General features: G+C 42.3%; 1 protein-coding gene across 3 annotated transcripts in view; it reads right to left on the bottom strand.

Moving 5' to 3' along the window:
• The window catches only part of COMMD1 (copper metabolism domain containing 1), a 171600-nt gene that overhangs the window by 36996 nt on the left and 117757 nt on the right, over positions 1–16847 (bottom strand). For 2 of the 3 annotated variants that reach the window (XM_058667866.1, XM_004580112.3), the window contains exon 3: positions 7409–7633. In XM_058667866.1, coding sequence (XP_058523849.1) covers positions 7526–7633 — 108 coding nt within the window. In that variant the 3' untranslated portion in view covers positions 7409–7525. Of the gene's footprint in view, positions 1–7408; positions 7634–16847 lie in introns of those variants that run through there. The other variant, XM_058667864.1, reaches the window with a different exon arrangement.

Below are 16847 nucleotides of genomic sequence, written 5' to 3'. Positions count from 1 at the left end.
ATCATTACGGCTGCTTGGGGAGTGAGTTAGCAGATGTAAGATCTTTCTGTTTCTTTTCCAATAAAAGTAAAATAATTTTTTTTAAAGTTAAGAATCATTACAATGCCTTCACTCTGAAGGCATGCCTGTATATAATTAAAGACCCTTACATATACTTACACATATATACACACATGCACACAGAAACACATGTTTCTGTGTGCATAGAAAGTATGCATAACAGTGACTAGTCCTGGCAAGATTATAACTAGAAAGAAAAGGAGACTGACTTTTTGCTTCACAAAATCCCATGCTAATAAAAAAATAAAGTAATTAGATTAGAGCAGGGGCTAGCATGGTGGGTAGTAGGCTAATCCTTGGCCTGCAGCACTGGCATCCCACAATGCTACCAGAACATGTCCTAGTTTTTCCTCTTCCAATCCAGCTCCCTGCTTAAGACCTAGGAAAGCACTGGAGGATGGCCTGAGTTCAAGGGTTCCTATACCCACATGTGAGACCCAGAAGAAGCTACTGGCTCCTGACTTCAGACTGGCTTAGCACCAGCCATTTGCAACCATTTGGGTAGTAAACCAGCAAGTGGAATCTCTCTGTCTCTCCATCTCCATCTCTCTGTAATATCTGCCTTCCTAATAAAATTATATATATATATATATATATATATATATATATATATATATATATATATATCTTTTTTTGAGAGAGGGCCTTGGTTAGAGCAGTTACGCTGCTTGAGAGGGCTGCATTCTATTCTGGAGAATGGGGCTGGAGGAAGACTTAGCTCTGTTTCTTGGTCTTGGCTTCCTGTTAGTGTATACCCTGGGAGGCAGCAAGCAAGGGCTCAAGTAGGTGAGTACCTGCCACCCACCTACAAGCCTGAACTAAGTTTCTACCTTCTAGCTTTGCCCTGGCAGAGCCACAGCTCTTACAGGCAAATGCCCCCCAAATTGGGAGTAAACCAGCAGATTGGAGTGATCTCGTTGTCTCTGATTCATAAATACATATTTTAAAATAAATTTTCAGTTAATGATTAATTTGTAATTTACATGCATTTTTTTCTCAAAGATTTATTTATGTTTATTGGAAAGGCAGATATACAGAAAGAAGGAGAGGCAGAGACAAAGCTCTTCCATCCACTGGCTTACTCACCAAGCAGCCACAATGGCTGGAGCTGAGCTGATCTGAAGCCAGGAGCCTGCACATGCAGAGATCCCATTTAGGCACCAGTTCTAATCCTGGCAGCCCTGCTTCCCATCCAGCTCCCTGCTTGTGGCCTGGGAAAGCAGTCAGGGATGGCGCAAAGCCTTGGACTCTGCACCCACGTGGGAGACCCGGAAGAAGCTGGTGTCAGATTGGCTCAGTTCCAGCCGTTGCAGCTGCTTGGGGAATAAACCATCGGACAGAAGATCTTCCTCTCCGTCTCTGCTCCTCTCTGTATATCTGACTTTCCAATAAAAATAAATGAATCTTCAAAAAAAAAAAAAAAAAAAGCTGGACTTAGGAAGCAATAGTCACTCATTTCACACAGCACATGCAAAGACAGGTGGCATGGAATGGGAAGTGGGGCCAAGGCAGCGACCAGATCAGGCTCTACAAAGAACAACAGCAGCCCAGGCCCAGAGACAAATCTAGCACAGAAGCAGGGAGCTGGTGACCCTGGATCTACAGCAAGGTCACATCTACGTACAAAATTACTCACAGTTAGAACTGCCAACATGTAGAAACAATGAGAAGAGACAACGTTTTTTGCTTTGTTTTGTTGGAAATAACATTATTCTTTTGGAGGGTCTAGCAGGATGACAGCTGCCCCATTATTTCTTCCTGACCACGGCCTTGTACAAGTCATCTGCCCTTTCTGTCAAGATGTTTCCTCATTTTTGAAGATATAATATAGCTTCTACCGAAACCTATATACAAATCACCCATTCTAAGATCTGTGTCATTTCTTAGTCATAGCTGTTAAAGTGGAAGGTTGCAAAATCCTCAAATTTTTTCTTATTTTCTATTTATGCTAGTAGAAACATGTTACATGTTAGTAGTATAACATGTTATAACAGCATTAAAGGAAAGTGTTTCTTTCAATGTTTCATCCTAAAATTCCTTTAAACTAAGTTAAATCTCATTTCAGTTGAATAATCAATCAAATCTGTGTTCTCCCCTCCTGCATTCTGTTATCAGAACTTGAAACTCTGTCACCAACAGAAAACACAAAATTAGTCAAAAATTGTTCAAAGGAGATCAGGGGAAGGCCTGATTAACCTGATTACAGTCTTTGGTGATTAAGTGATAAAAAAATTTTTATTATCTGCTAATGAGTAACTTCAATCTTTTACTCTGAAAACTGAAGAACTGAACTTGCAAATTGTGTCAGGTGGCATGATTATCTCACAGGAAGCAGGTTTAGGCAGGTTCTCGTGCAACAAAGGCTAGCTGGATGTCTCACAACATACATTTGTGACACAATTATGACTATCCAAACTGAATGGAAAATTGGCTACACTTGGAGAAAAACTGCTATTATTCAAGTGTTGGGATTAAAAACTACACACTCGACAATCAGCAGTAAGATTTTGATATTTGTGTTCTATTTGGGCTTTCTACTCTGCTGGTTAAATCTCCACCTAAAATATTTAAAAACCTTGACTGTAAAATTAGAGTGCTGTAGAATTCACAGCTTGACCTTGGGTTTCTTCTGCAGTTCCTCTAACCAGTCTACATCAGTAACATGCACATCAGTAACATCCCTTCTAATATCTGCTTAACCATCTATCTTCCTTTCATTTCTATTTATATTGTCTTCCAAACTTTCATCCAGGTCTAAAAAGACAACTTCAATATTGAATGGCCTGAGATGTTGGCAAGTATTCCATGTTTCAAATACTCAGTGTCATCTTTTGCTTTTCATGGAATTTTTGAACTTCAGGGAGGATGATTACAGTATATTTTAAAAACTCTACAAGTCTTTTTGGATTGACATTAAACTGACACTACTGAAAGAGAGTTATATAAAAGGAAAGAAGAAGCTATAATGGTGGAAAATTTGGCCTTTGCTGATGAAGTTGATAAGGACCAGAGCATCCAAGAAAAGCCATATCTGAAAATAAGGACAAATCCTTTGCTCCTTATCAGCATGAAGCTACCTGAGCCTGGAGTTGCTTTTGATTTTACTCTGAGAGCTCACTTTTGTCTCGGCTGCACTGCTTGTAAACACACTGAAGTTAGAGTGCTACTGCTCAAGCAGTGATCATTTCTGCAAGGACCAGCTCAGGCTAGAGATTATTTTTCTTTTGTCCCCAGTTTCCTGAACTCAAACTAGCTTAAAGCTAGGGTTCTAAAGATAAAGAAACCAAGTGGTTGGGGAGGGATGGGGGGAATCCCAGTACCTATAGAACTGTGTCACATAATGCAATGTAATTAATAATAATAATAATTTTTGAAAAAGAAACCAAGTGGCATTTCTGAGATTCTTGCATTGGTTTTCTCCTTTCTGAATATCTGCATGTTTGCATTATCACTAGGGAGATACCCTGATTTAGCAAGAAGGGAAGCGGTTCACTCTCACACTTTCTCAGAAGGTATACATACTGATACAACCTCCTCAAAGAACAATTTGTGATGATTACCACAGAATTAAGAACACTGCATTCCACTTTCAGGAATCTGTTCAAGGGAACTCATCTCCCAGTTCTAGCTTCTTTTTTCAAAAACATCATTTACTTGCACTTTATTTAAATGTCACACACAGAGAGAAGCAGAGTTCCCCCATCTACTATTTCATTTCCCAAATGCCTGCAGCAGCCAGGTTGAAGCTGGGAGCCAGGAACTCAGTCCAATTCTCCCAGTGGGTAACAGGGACCCAGGGACTTAACCATGAGCTGCTGGCTCCTGGAGTGCACAGCAGAAGGAAGCTGGACCAGAAGCACAGCAGCCAAGACTTGAACCATGTTCTCTAATACTGATATAGGTGTGTCCCAAGCAGCAACAGGTCACGTCATGCCTTTCTTTGATCTCTGGATGCTATGTTGACAGATCGTTCATCTATTCTTTTAGTATTTTTCTGCATTTTAAAAAAAAAGATTTATTTGTTTTTATCGCAAAGTCAGATTTACAGAGAGGAGCAGAGACAGAGAAGAACATCTTCCATCTGATGGTTTACGCCCCAAGCAGCCGCATGATCGGAGCTGAGCTGATCCAAAGCCAGGAACCCAGAGCTTCTTCCAGGTTTCCCACATGGGTGCAGGGTCCCAAAGCTTTGGGCACTTCTTGACTGCTTTCCAAGGCAACAGGCAGAGAGCTGGATGGGAAGTGGGGCTGCCAGGATTAGAACCAGTGCCCATGTGGAATCCCAGCATGTTCAAGGCAGGGACTTTAGCCACTAGGCTACTGCGCTGGGCTCTTTTCTGCATATTTATAATGGATTATAATGAACAGATTTGTTGGTAATCAGAACCTTAAAAAATTCAGTAAATATTAAGCATATCCTGTCCAAATTAACTTTCATTCAAAGGTGTTAAATGTAGAGGATCACTGTTACTGATTAGTTTTTTTTTTTTGGGGGGGGGGAGTAATTACTATTCTGAAAAAACTCAGTCTCTATTAACAGTAGTTTTCCCAATATCTAGGATTTGGAGATATAATAAACAAGCCTATGCTGTCTTTTTTTGTAGCTCTTATTCTCATGGAATGACATAAAAACAGAGCTTCAGCCCACAACAGTGAGCGGTTTGGGGCTGCTTTCTCATGCTGCCACAGATCTGGTAGCTATGGCTAGTCCTCCAAGGATCCAAGGATTTCCAGAATCCATTTATGTGATGAGATGTTCTTCTTCTGCATGATACAGTGAAAGACATGATCTAAAATTCTCTTGAATCCCTTGGCAGTGGCACTGAGAACAGAAAGTTAGTTTCAATTATGTTTTTCTTTCTGTCAAACTACATGCCTTTTTGAACTATTTACAGTACTCTTTCAAGATGCTTCTGAAGGGTCCACAGGGATTACCCAGTCATTGTTAGCTAACTGCTGGGATGGCTTGAGTCAGGGAAGCCAATGTCTTCAGCTTGGGTGTTGGAAGAGCTCCTAAAATGCCTGCAAACTGATTTAGGAGAAACTGCTTAACACAAGAGGACTTATTCCTTGCTCTTCAATAAACTCATTAAAACTGACGGATGCTATAACCACAGACAAAGAGAACCACATTTCTTGGACACATTACATCTCAAAGACTACTGAAGTTTTAAAATACTATCAGTGTCAGATGACAAAACCTGTTCAACCAAGACCAAAGAGTCAATGTAGTGCTTGACAATCTCCTCCCCTAAGAATATTTTTAGCATTTGGTAATTTCTCTATGCGGACTTAGTTCTTATTACACAAGCTTTTCTGGAAAATAATTTTTTTTGATGAGTAGGGTAAAGTTTTTGGAGGTAAAAGACCTCGTATCACCCTACTAGACATTTTTCTCTCCCTAAAATCTTGCCATGGGACAAGTGAAGGAAAAAGTCCTTTGGTTAGGATGCAAATTCAGTTCTGGGCTCCACAAAAGCTGTCTCTCTGTGGTTCACATCAATTCACAGCTCCAATCAGGTCCAGAAGCATCTTGGGTTTTACTAGGGCCAGGTAAATCTCTTCAAGTTAGCCAGGTTGTTCTAGGCCTCAACTCAGGACACAGAACACTTTGGTGAGTCCTGTGTTTGCATGACTAAAATGTTTTTTTCCTTCTTTCCCAATTCTTGATTTGTTATATATTATCCTAAAATCCTCACATATAGACTATAGTGCTAGGAGTTTCCCACTTTCCCTAGTCCTACTGAATTTAAGCATTTGGGGATAGGACCCAGAAAACCTGTCATTCTAAAAATTTATTACTAATTTTTATTTTTGATGATTTTTTACATCAAAAATAAAAATAATTGATTAGGGTGATTAGGGTCAAGAGTTACAGGAAGGTGCATAAGATCACCATTTTTACATTCTCTTTTTTATTTCTTTCCTGAGTCTGGGGGGAGAGGGGAGACAGAAGAGAAGCCACACCCAGCTCCCCAAATGCCTTTGCACCCTGGGATGGAGGACAGCTACCCGACATATCCCAGGCTCCTGCTCATGAGGTTTCGATAGTTCAACAGTTCTTAATTACTGCCAATCTTTCCAGAATCCACTGGTTGATATAGTCCACCTTAGAGTCTCCACTTTCCCAGTTATTAACTGTCAACACTTGGCTGGGGTCTTCCATCATCTGTTGTGGTACCAGGTGTCCTCTGCAGGTTCCAATGGACTGCCTTATCCTCCATGTGCATCTGGATATGCTGTCAACTGCTCCATTTAAGGCACCGAGGAGGCCCAGCTCTGACACATGCACTCCTTGGTCAGACCATGGAACCTGCAATTCTCTCCATAATTGGGGTTCTGAGTCTAACAATTCAGTTGGGTGGATCGCCATAGAAATTTCATCTGAGGTGATCCCAGACCTGATTCTTATGTGTGCTTGCCAACACAGGGTATGGACATTCCATCACCCAAATCAGTTTATGCACATGCTAGTGGTTGCAATTGCTGGGTCAGTTCTGTCTCTAGCCCTGTCTTTTACACAAAACAATGGGTGTTGCAGCCCAGCCCAATCTTGCCCTCCAAACACTCGGCCTTCATATACACTAGTGGGAGCTACAGCCAAGTTGGAGCCACACACAATAAACCCCACCAGTTCCGCCCCCTGCCCTGGTTCCCATGCTTGCCAGTAAATACAGAAGACTGGTCCACTCTGTCCCACATCCCATACAGTTCTTATACATGTCAATGGGCATTGAAGCTTAGTTCAACCCAATTAGCCCCACTATCCAGCCCACACACATGCTAGCAGGTGCCACTCTGTCTAATCATACCTAACCCAGTCCTGGTTCTCATGCTCACCAGTTGGAGTGGCAACCCAAGTGGAAGGTGCCCACTGTTTTCCCAATTGGCCCACTCCCACTCCCAGATCTTGTAGTCTCCATGTGGTTCTGCAGTTTAACTTAACAAAATTAGCCCCCAGTGCTAACATGTGCCAGATGATGCCAACCAACCCTCACCCACTCTGGGTTACACATTCACCAGCAGGAATAGTCAACCCAGCCTGGCCTTCCCCTGATCCAGCCCACATGAGGCCAATAGGTGTTGTAGCCCTGCCCAGCCTGGTCTACCCCCATTCCAAACTCACACTCTGCAGTGGGAGTGGTGGTCCAGCAGGGGAGCCCTCCACAGCTCCCTAACAAACAAAGCCTGCCATTTTAAAAAATAATCTAAATGCTTTTACAAGTGTCCCTTATAGTCTATATAGTCTTATACATGCTGAAGTGTAAGAACGTCTAAACCAAAACAACTCTTAAACAACTCTTACGAGTAAATTAAAGGGAGAAAGAAATCCTAGGAGAGAGACAAGTAAGATTTGAATTTGAAGATTTAATGCCAGTGGGGAAACAAGATTTAAAAAAAAAGACAACGGGGAAGAATCATAAACACCTTCAACAACTCCAACTCCTTCCTGCGTCATCTTCAGTTATGCCGGCTGCATCAGTGTGCTGATGCTTTCTTCTACCTCTGACAACTTCTTCAGGACTTGGTTGACCTTGGCCTCATCAAATTCCAAACACAGGAATTCAGGTTCCTGGAAAACATAAAAGGTTGTTTTAGAGGGGACCCCTGAAAATCTGTGTCTTGTCATGACCAAACTCCAAAGGCTCAGGGTCCTGACTCTGCAAGCCCAGCTCAGGCCTCTGACACCTAAGTGATATTTCCACCTAGCAAAGCATATGCACATAATGCCTTCAACGAAACTGCTTTTATGAGAGTGTTCCATAAATAGCAGAGGGATACAAATGTCAGTTGCTCTCATTGTGAGACATGTGAAAAGCTATTCTTGTCTGTCATTTCATTTGATCCTAACAATAATTTTTTTTTAAAGATTTATCTACTTTATTGCAAAGCCAGATATACAGAGAGGAGGAGAGACAGACAGGAAGATCTTCTGTCCGACGACTCACTCCCCAAGTGAGCCGCAACGGGCCGGTACGCGCCGATCCGAAGCCGGGAACCTGGAACCTCCTCCGGGTCTCCCACATGGGTGCAGGGTCCCAATACATTGGGCCGTCCTCAACTGCTTTCCCAGGCCACAAGCAGGCAGCTGGATGGGAAGTGGAGCTGCCAGGATTAGAACCGGCGCCCACATGGGATCCCGGGACGTTCAAGGCGAGGACTTTAGCCGCTAGGCCACGCCGCCGGGCCCCCTAACAATAATTTTTAACCCAAGGAGTAAAGCATTGCTGTTTTATAGATGACAACCTTGGGTTCCAGAGACAGTGACTTGCATGAAAAAATAGAAAAAGGTGAGCCATCTTGTATTTGGCAGACTCCAAAGTCCATATTGTCTCCATAAGCACCCTGTAGTATGATATTGAAGGGAGCATAGGTTCTGAAGCAGGCTGGGAATTGGTCAGTTCTTGTGCCAGAAACTGTGACAAGCTATTTGGGAACTATTGGTCAGATCATTAAGAAGATAAGAGTTTGAACAGCAGCAAACATTTTCCAGCATTTTTCCATTTGCTGCATGTCAACCTTCCTCCCAACACCCTCAAACACATCCCCATCAATTAATCATTGTTAGGACTGGTTAATTGATCCTACATTATGTAGAAATCAAAGAACAAGGTCTGTGAAGTATGATGGTAGTAATTTCACATAGTCTGGCAAACCTAGGTCTGTATTGTCTTAAGAGATAAGGACAGGGTCGGGCGCAATGCTTCAATTGGCTAATCTTTCCAACTGCAAACACCAGGATCCCATATGGGCACCAGTTCTAATCCTGGCGACTCCACTTCCCATCCAGCTCCCTGTTTGTGGCCTTGGAAAGCAGTCGAGGATGGCCAAAAGCCTCAGGACCCTGCAGCTGTGTGGGAGACCCACATGGCTCCTGGCTTCTGATCAGCTCAGATCCAGCTGTTGCAGCCATTTGTGGAGTGAACCAGCAGACAGAAGATCTGCCTCTCTCCTTCTCTCCGTAGTTCTGCCTTTCCAATGGAAAAAATAATTTTTTTTAAAAAAAGGACAAATTACATCCATCCAAGAGTGGCTATATTCAAGATCCGTATGAACAAAAGCAAACAATTTTAAAGCAGTATGAACCCTTAGAGCTCATATAACTCAATTGTCTTTCAGATAATTAAAGTAGGTCCTATATATATGTGAAGTGCCATGCCTCATGTCTCTCTGTTGATGGCAGACTCATCCACTTAATGCTCTTTTCTCTATATTTTCTTCTCTAATTATTAAATGGAATCAAAGGATACCACCTTAAAACATTCCACATCAGCTTACAAATTACTTTAAGTTAAAGGCAACTGAGAAGCAGGAAGTGGAAACAGAAGTCTTCTTGGAGCATCCTTTATCTGACTAGAAGCAGAAAATTCTGGGGAATAAGGACTGCTATAAATATCTTCTCTGGGGGAGTTTCCTGGTCATATAAAAAAGATGAAAAGTTGGCCACAAGTGAGCCCACACAAATAAACTTTATTACAACGACCTTTATTTGTCATTTGTTTCTCTACACACTCACCTTCTTCTGCCCCTAGAAGCCCAAACAATTCACTGACTAGTCACTTCTCCAATTTAATCTCACTTTGTTAAAATGGCATATAAGATTTCAAATATAACTGCCTTTTGGAGACTTCCCCTTTTTCTATGAAATTCATGTGCAAGTAATGCCAAAGATATCAATATGAATAAAATGTATTAAGTTCTTTTTTTTTTTCTCTGCTTAATTTTACAGGCCTCATAGACATAACCTAAGGAGGATAGAGGAGTTTTTCCTTCTCAACAGTAATAGGGCTTTTCCCACACCATCCCCAAAGCTGCAGGGAAAGAAAGATAAATAAGCACCTTCAGCGGGAAGGAGCCACCCTGCTGGAGCTTTCAGGGATTTCTTCTCAAAAGGTGCCTCTGCTGTTACTAAGTTGCTACCCTCAGTCGACTTAAATGCTAGACATCCCCCGCCAAAGAAATGAATGCAGAGGGAAAGAGGCGTCTCACACCAGAGGCTTCCACATCAGAAAAGGCAGCTTCCGTGGCTGCTTAGAGGAACTCCGCCCTGAAACAAATGCTCAGAAACACTTAGGTTTTCATTGAGTCTGAAGTGATGGTCCTAGTTCTTCCGTTTCTTTCATGGATGGAGTTTCTGACTTCTGGCTGTAACCCGGCCAACCCACAGCAGTTACAAACATTTGAGGAGTAAACGAGTGGACAGAAAATCTATTTCTCCTTGTTTTTCTCCCTCTCAGTAACTCTGCCTTTCAAATCAATCATCTTAGGGGGGGAAAAAAAAGGAATTCTCTTTAGTTTGACTTTAAAACATATTTTTAGGGCCCGGCACAGTAGCATAGTGGCAAAAGTCCTTGCCTTGCGCCAGCCAGGATCCCATATGGGCGTCGGTTCTACTCCCAGCTGTCCCACGTCCCATCCAGCTTCTTGCTTGTGGCCTGGGAAAGTAGTTAAGGACGGCCCAACGCCTTGGGATCCTGCACCCACATGGGAGACCTGGAAGAGGCTCTTGGCTCCTAGCTTCAGATGGGCTCAGATCCGGCCATCACAGCCACTTGGGGAGTGAATCAGCAGACAGAAGATCTTCCTATCTGTTTTTCCTCCTCTCTGTATATCTGAGTTTCCAACAAAAATAAATAAATCTTTTTATACAAAAAACATATTTTTTAATATCCTTGAGCCTGGCAAGTGTGCAAGTAATTTTTCTTTCTTTTTCTTTTCTCAATAAAGGTTTTATCTATTTACATGTAACGCAGAATTAGAGAGACAGAGTGAGAGGAAGAGAAACGGAGTGAGAGGAAGAGAAACAGTCAAAAAGAGAGAAAGATCTTCCATCAGCTAGATCACTCAAATAGTCACAATGATTCGAACTGAGTCAAGCTAAATGTAACAACCTGTAACTCCATTCAGTCTGTCCCAGGGGATGACAGGGGCACAAGTATGTGGCCCATCTGCTGTTTTCTAAGTGTATTAGCAGGGAGCTGGATTTTTTTTTTAAAGATTTATTCATTTTATTACAGCCAGATATACAGCGAGGAGGAGAGACAGACAGGAAGATCTTCCGTCCGACGACTCACTCCCCAAGTGAGCCGCAACGGGCCGATCCGAAGCCGGGAACCTGGAACCTCTTCCTGGTCTCCCACGTGGGTGCAGGGTCCCAATGCATTGGGCCGTCCTCAACTGCTTTCCCAGGCCACAAGCAGGAAGCTGGATGGGAAGTGGAGCTGCCGGGATTAGAACCGGTGTCCACATGGGATCCCGGAGCTTTCAAGGCGAGGACTTTAGCCGCTAGGCCACGCCGCCGGGCCCCAGGAAGCTGGATTAGAAATGGAGCAGCTGGACGCAAACTGAACATGAGATAGCAGCACTGCAGGCTGTGGCTCTTTTTTTTTTTAAGATCTACCTTTATTGGAAAGGAAGATTTACAAAGAGAGACAGAGAGAAAGATCTTCCATTGATTGGTTCACCGCCCCTCCAAGTGACCCTAACAGCCAGAACTGAGCCAATGAAGCCTAGAGCTCTTGATCTCCCACACGGCTGCAGGGTCCCAAGGTTTTGGGCCATCCTCCTCTGCTTTCCCAGGCCACAAACAGAAAGCTAGATGGGAAGTAGAACAGCTGGGACATGAACTGGTGTCCATATGGGATCCCAGCACTTTCAAGGTGAGGATTTAGCCACTGAACTATTGTGGTGGGCCCTACTGTGGCTTATCTTACTGAACCATAATACCAGCCTCAAGTGTCACAAGTTTTTTTTTAAGAAATATGGTTTATTTGCACACAATTGATCAGTTTTGAGAAATCATTAATGCCCTTGAAGTGGTTTTCTGAGGGTGTGAAACAAATGATGATAAGCTTAATTGTTCTTATTCTAGTATTAAAATTAAGTTTAATGATTAAATAATGTTCATCCCCTAATTTTATATATTTATATATACCTATAAACACTGTGATACTTGGAAAAATGCTTTTAATACCTGGCTTTAGAAATGTCTAGAAACTAAGAATTATTCATATTTAAAATATAAAGGCACAGGTCAGTACGATAGCCTAGTGGCTAAATCCTCACCTTCAACCACAAGAATCCCATATGGGCACTGGTTGGTGTCCTGGTAGTCCCACTTCCCATCCAGCTCCCTGCTTGTGGCCTGGGAAAGCAGCTGAGGATGGCCGAAAGCTTTGGGACCCTGCACCTACATAGGAGACCCAGAAAAGGTTCGAGGTTCCTGGCTCCTGGCTTTGAATTGGCTCAGCTCCAACCACTATGGCCACCTGGAGAGTGAATCGGTGGACAGGAGATCTTTCTGTCTCTCCTCTCTGTAAACCTTACTTTCCAATAAAAATAAAATAAATCTTGAAAAAAAAAAAGGCATTTTACAAAAGTCCATGAAAAGATTTTTTTTAATTATTTTATTTCATAATCTTTGGAAAGTCAAAGAGGAAGAGAGAGAGACAGAGAGAGAGAGGAAGATCTTCTGTCTGCTGATTCACACTTCCCAAGCAGGCGCAATAGGCAGGGAGTTGGATGGGAAGTGGGATCGCCAGGATTAGAACCATCACCCAAATGAGATCCTGGCAGGTGCAAGGCAAAGACTTCAGCTGCTAGGCTATTCTGCAGGGCCCTTCATAAACAATTTTGAAGTTTCCTTTCACATGCAGGAAACTGGTAAAAGAGATGATGTAACACACATGTCATCTCATTGAAAGTCAGTCACAACAATAAACAAGTTTTTTATTTGTTTGTGAAGAGATTACCGAGAACAATGTTTTAAGAGGCAAGAATAGGGACTGGCATGGTAGTCTGGCTGCAAAAGTCCTTGCCTTGTACTCGCCAGGATCCCATATGGGTGCTGGTTCTAATCCAGGCAGCCCTGCTTCCCATCCAGCTCCCTGCTTATGGCCTGGGAAAGCACACAAGGACGGCCCAAAGCCTTGGGAACCTGCACCCACATGGGAGACCCGGAAGAAGCTCCTGGCTTCGGATCAGCTCAGCTTTGGCTGTTGAGGTCGCTTGGGGAGTGAATCACTGGACAGAAGATCTTCCTCTCTGTCTCTCTTCTCTCTGTATATCTGACTTTGCAATAAAAATAAAAATAAATCTTTAAAACAAAAGAGGCAAGCATAACAGAGCTGAGTGTGTTAATAGTCAGGTTCTTTTTTTTTTTAGGATGTATTATTTTTATTGGAAAGTCAAATATACAAAGAGGAGGAGAGACAGAGAGTAAGATTCCCCAACAGCTGATTCACGTCCCTTGTGGCTGGAGCTTTGTAGACCTGAAGTCAGGAGCCTCTTCCAGGTCTCCCACATGGGTGCAGGGTCCCAAAGCTTTGGGTTGTCCTTGACTGCTTTCCCAGGCCACAGGTAGGGAGCTGGATGGGAAGCAGGGCCACCAGGAGACAAATCGGCGTACATATGGGATCCTGGTGCATGCAAGGCGAGGACTTTAGCTGCTAGGCTACCTCATCAGGCCCAATACCCAGGTTCTTTTCCAAGGAAGGACAGATGACTATATGTTTGTACATGCATCTTTCGGGGTGGGGATGGGGGGAGTTTATTAGGGGCTGGCACTGTGGCACAGCCACTGTGCAATCTCAGGACCCCATATGAACAGCACCTATTTGAGTCTCTAGTTTCAATCCAGCTCCTTGCTAATATGCCTGGGAAAGCAGTGGCAAACGGCCCAAATACTTACGTCCCTTTCATTCATGTTGAAGACCCATATGAAGTGCCTGTGCTGGCTTTGGTCTGATCCACCGCCCACTGTTTTGGCTATTTGGGAAGTGAACCAGTAGATGGAAAATCTGTCTGTCTGTCTCCCTCTGTCTTTCAAATAAATAAATCTTTCCCCCAAGAAGTATTTATTTGAAAAGTAAAAAAATAGAGTGAGATAGAGGTTTCTTATCATCTAGTTTACTTTCTAAAGGCTTATACCAGTTAGGACTAGGTCAAGTTGAAGCCAGGAGCCAAGAATTTAATCTGGATCTTCAACTTGAGTTGCAAGGACTCAAGCAATTGAACCATCATTCTGCTGCCTTCCCAGAAGACAGAGAGCAGAGCTGGGACTTGAACAAGGTATTCTGATGTGGGATGCAGGCATCTCAAGCAGGGCCTTAATTACTACACCAAACATTGGCTCCTCATAATCAATCTTTAGATCTCTAAGTATTAAAATGAAACCAAGTTAATTTTTAAGGGAGGTCAATGACAAGAGTCAAAAAGACTTACAGCAAGTCAAACTTGAACATTTATATTGCATTCTGCACCTTCACCTTCTCTTGAGCCAACGTGCAGGCTAACAGCCTTCAAAGGAGTATTTAAGAGCTTTTAAATTAGCACTTAACAGATAGGGCTTTCTTCAAATTTTGCATTTCCTGGAAGTCCTACAAAAAAAGTACAGCTAATGCACTTGAAAACATACTTAGAAATGTAGGTGACAATTATAAAGCCACAGACACAAAGTAATAAGGCAAGTTGAAGATACTTGAAAGTTTGAGTTTTTTTCAAAATCACTTTCTCCTAATATAGAGAGATGGCCACATTAAAATCCTTGCTGCATGAAGAACTGAATTTGTGTTTTTTCAGTAGAGGAAGCAACATGGGGAAATATAAGCAAAGATATTATCATCAAGAACAGGCATTTTATGATCCTGGGGAATATGGTAATGTATTAAAGTCAGGGGGTTAAATAACAACAACAAATGAGAACAGAAAGAAAAAAACAAAATATTCAAATCTTTCTCTCTTCAAGTGCATAGCTAGTCATTCTATCCCAAGATGAGACCCTGAGAGGCCATACTCTTCAAACCAACTTAATAAAGCAAGTCACTCTTAGCAAGTTCCAGAAGAAGGCTTTCCTAAGGAACTCTTGTACCATCCCTCAGGCAGCTTCTACTTGTCAAGCCTAAATCCTTAATGCATAAGCTTATTTCCTAGAAGGTCGAAGAGTACAACTTATTATCAGTCTGTAGAAGAAATGAAGACTGTTATTAAGCAGGTCCTTTGGTTTTCAGCTGTATACTAAAGGACCTCTGTGTGTCCACTCAATGACCTCCTTATCTAGGCCAATAAACACACCCAAACAGTTCTGTAAAACCATACTATGATGACAAAATGCTAAAAACAGTTAACAGTAAAAGTGTTTATAAAAAATCTTTAGGACTTATTTAAAACTTAAATAAGAATGGGCATTTGGTACAGAGGCTAATGTGTGACTTGAAATGTCTGTATCCCATGTAGGAGAGTCTGGCATCAAATCCCAGCACTGCTCCCAATTCCAGTTTCCTGCTGATATGCATCCTAGGAATCAGCAGGCAACAGCTCAAGTAGTTGGGTGCTTGTCATTCACATGCGAGTGCTAGACTGAGTTCCTGGCTGCTGGTTTCAGCCTGATCCAGCGCCACATATTGTGGACATCTGGGACATAAACCAGCAGATGGAAGTTATGCCTTTCAAATAAATGAAAATTTGAAAACTTAAGTGTAATATTTAAATTCAACATAAAACAAAACCCCTAGAATCTATCTTCTACACTATTGCTATTTCCTAAGCAAAACATCAAAAATCTTGATCCTCCAATTTATTGATTTAATATGTAGCATTAGGATTCAACCTTGGTAAATTTTTAACTTTTTTAGTAAGTGTATTTACTTGAAAGGCAGAGTTATACAGCAAGAGAGACGAAGATCTTATATTTGCTGGTTCAATCCCCAAATGTCTGTAAAAGCCACAGCTAGGCTGATCCGAAGCCAGGAACCTAATCTTGGTTTCTCAAAAGGTACAAAGATCTAAGGACTTGAACTTTCTTTCACTGCTTTCCCAGGTGCATTAGTAGGGAACTGGGTAGAAAGTGGAAAAGCCAGGATTTGAACCAATAACCTTCTGGGATGTTGGCATCAAAGTCGCAGCTTTAACTACCACAGTGCCGTTCCCAACCTTTGTATAATCTAATGTGCTGTGAATTTTTTTTAAAGATAAAGCTAGGGGATAGAGAGAATAGCAAAGGACACCTTAGGAGCAAGCTGACAAATACTCATTGAAGAAGGCCACACAGAGCTGGCGATATTTCATAAAGTTTATTCCTCAAATTTTCTTTTGGTTTTATTTATTGACACAAAGCAATCCGTTACTTAATACAAGCTTTGGCCATAACACCTTTCCTGTGTTTAGGCTGTCCTTTCTTGTTCTCTCTTTTTTTTTTCTAAGATCTATTTTACTTTAGTTGAAAGAAGTATAGAGAGAGAAAGAGAGAGAGAAAGAGAGAGAGAAGGCTCTGGCATCCACTGGTTCACTCCATAAATGGCCGCAATGGCCAGGCTGCAACAGCCCGAGCTGAGCCCACACCAAGCCAGGAGTCAGGAGTTTCTTATTATAATTCCCGGGTCCCAAGAACTGAGCCACCCTCCACTGCTTCCCCAGGCCGTACACAGGGGATGAACGAGAAGTGGAGCCGCTGGGGCACAGACTGCTGTCCATATGGGATGCTTGGACTGCAGATGAAGCTTTAGTCTATTGCGCCATGGTGCTGGCTGGGTTGTCCTTTCCTAGGCGGTCTTTTCCTAAAACCAAAATAACCCTGTGTCCTGAAACTATGTAACACCGTTTTCTGTTCGAAAGGGAAAGAGCATGAGGCAGAAATCAAAAGTGGCAAAGGTTTCTTGAAAAACAACTTGTATAATAAATTAAATATCCAGAACATGGCTTGTCAAAGAAATTCAAAACACAGTCATACTTAACTGTGTTCACCAATGCCTCATTTCCAGTGGCTCTCAGAATAATCCATGTTACTGCTC

The sequence above is a fragment of the Ochotona princeps genome, chromosome 8, assembly GCF_030435755.1.
Source record: "Ochotona princeps isolate mOchPri1 chromosome 8, mOchPri1.hap1, whole genome shotgun sequence".
NCBI classification, from domain to species: Eukaryota; Metazoa; Chordata; class Mammalia; order Lagomorpha; family Ochotonidae; genus Ochotona; species Ochotona princeps.
Note: the sequence above shows the minus strand (reverse complement) of the source record. Positions and strands in the feature narration are given on the sequence as shown.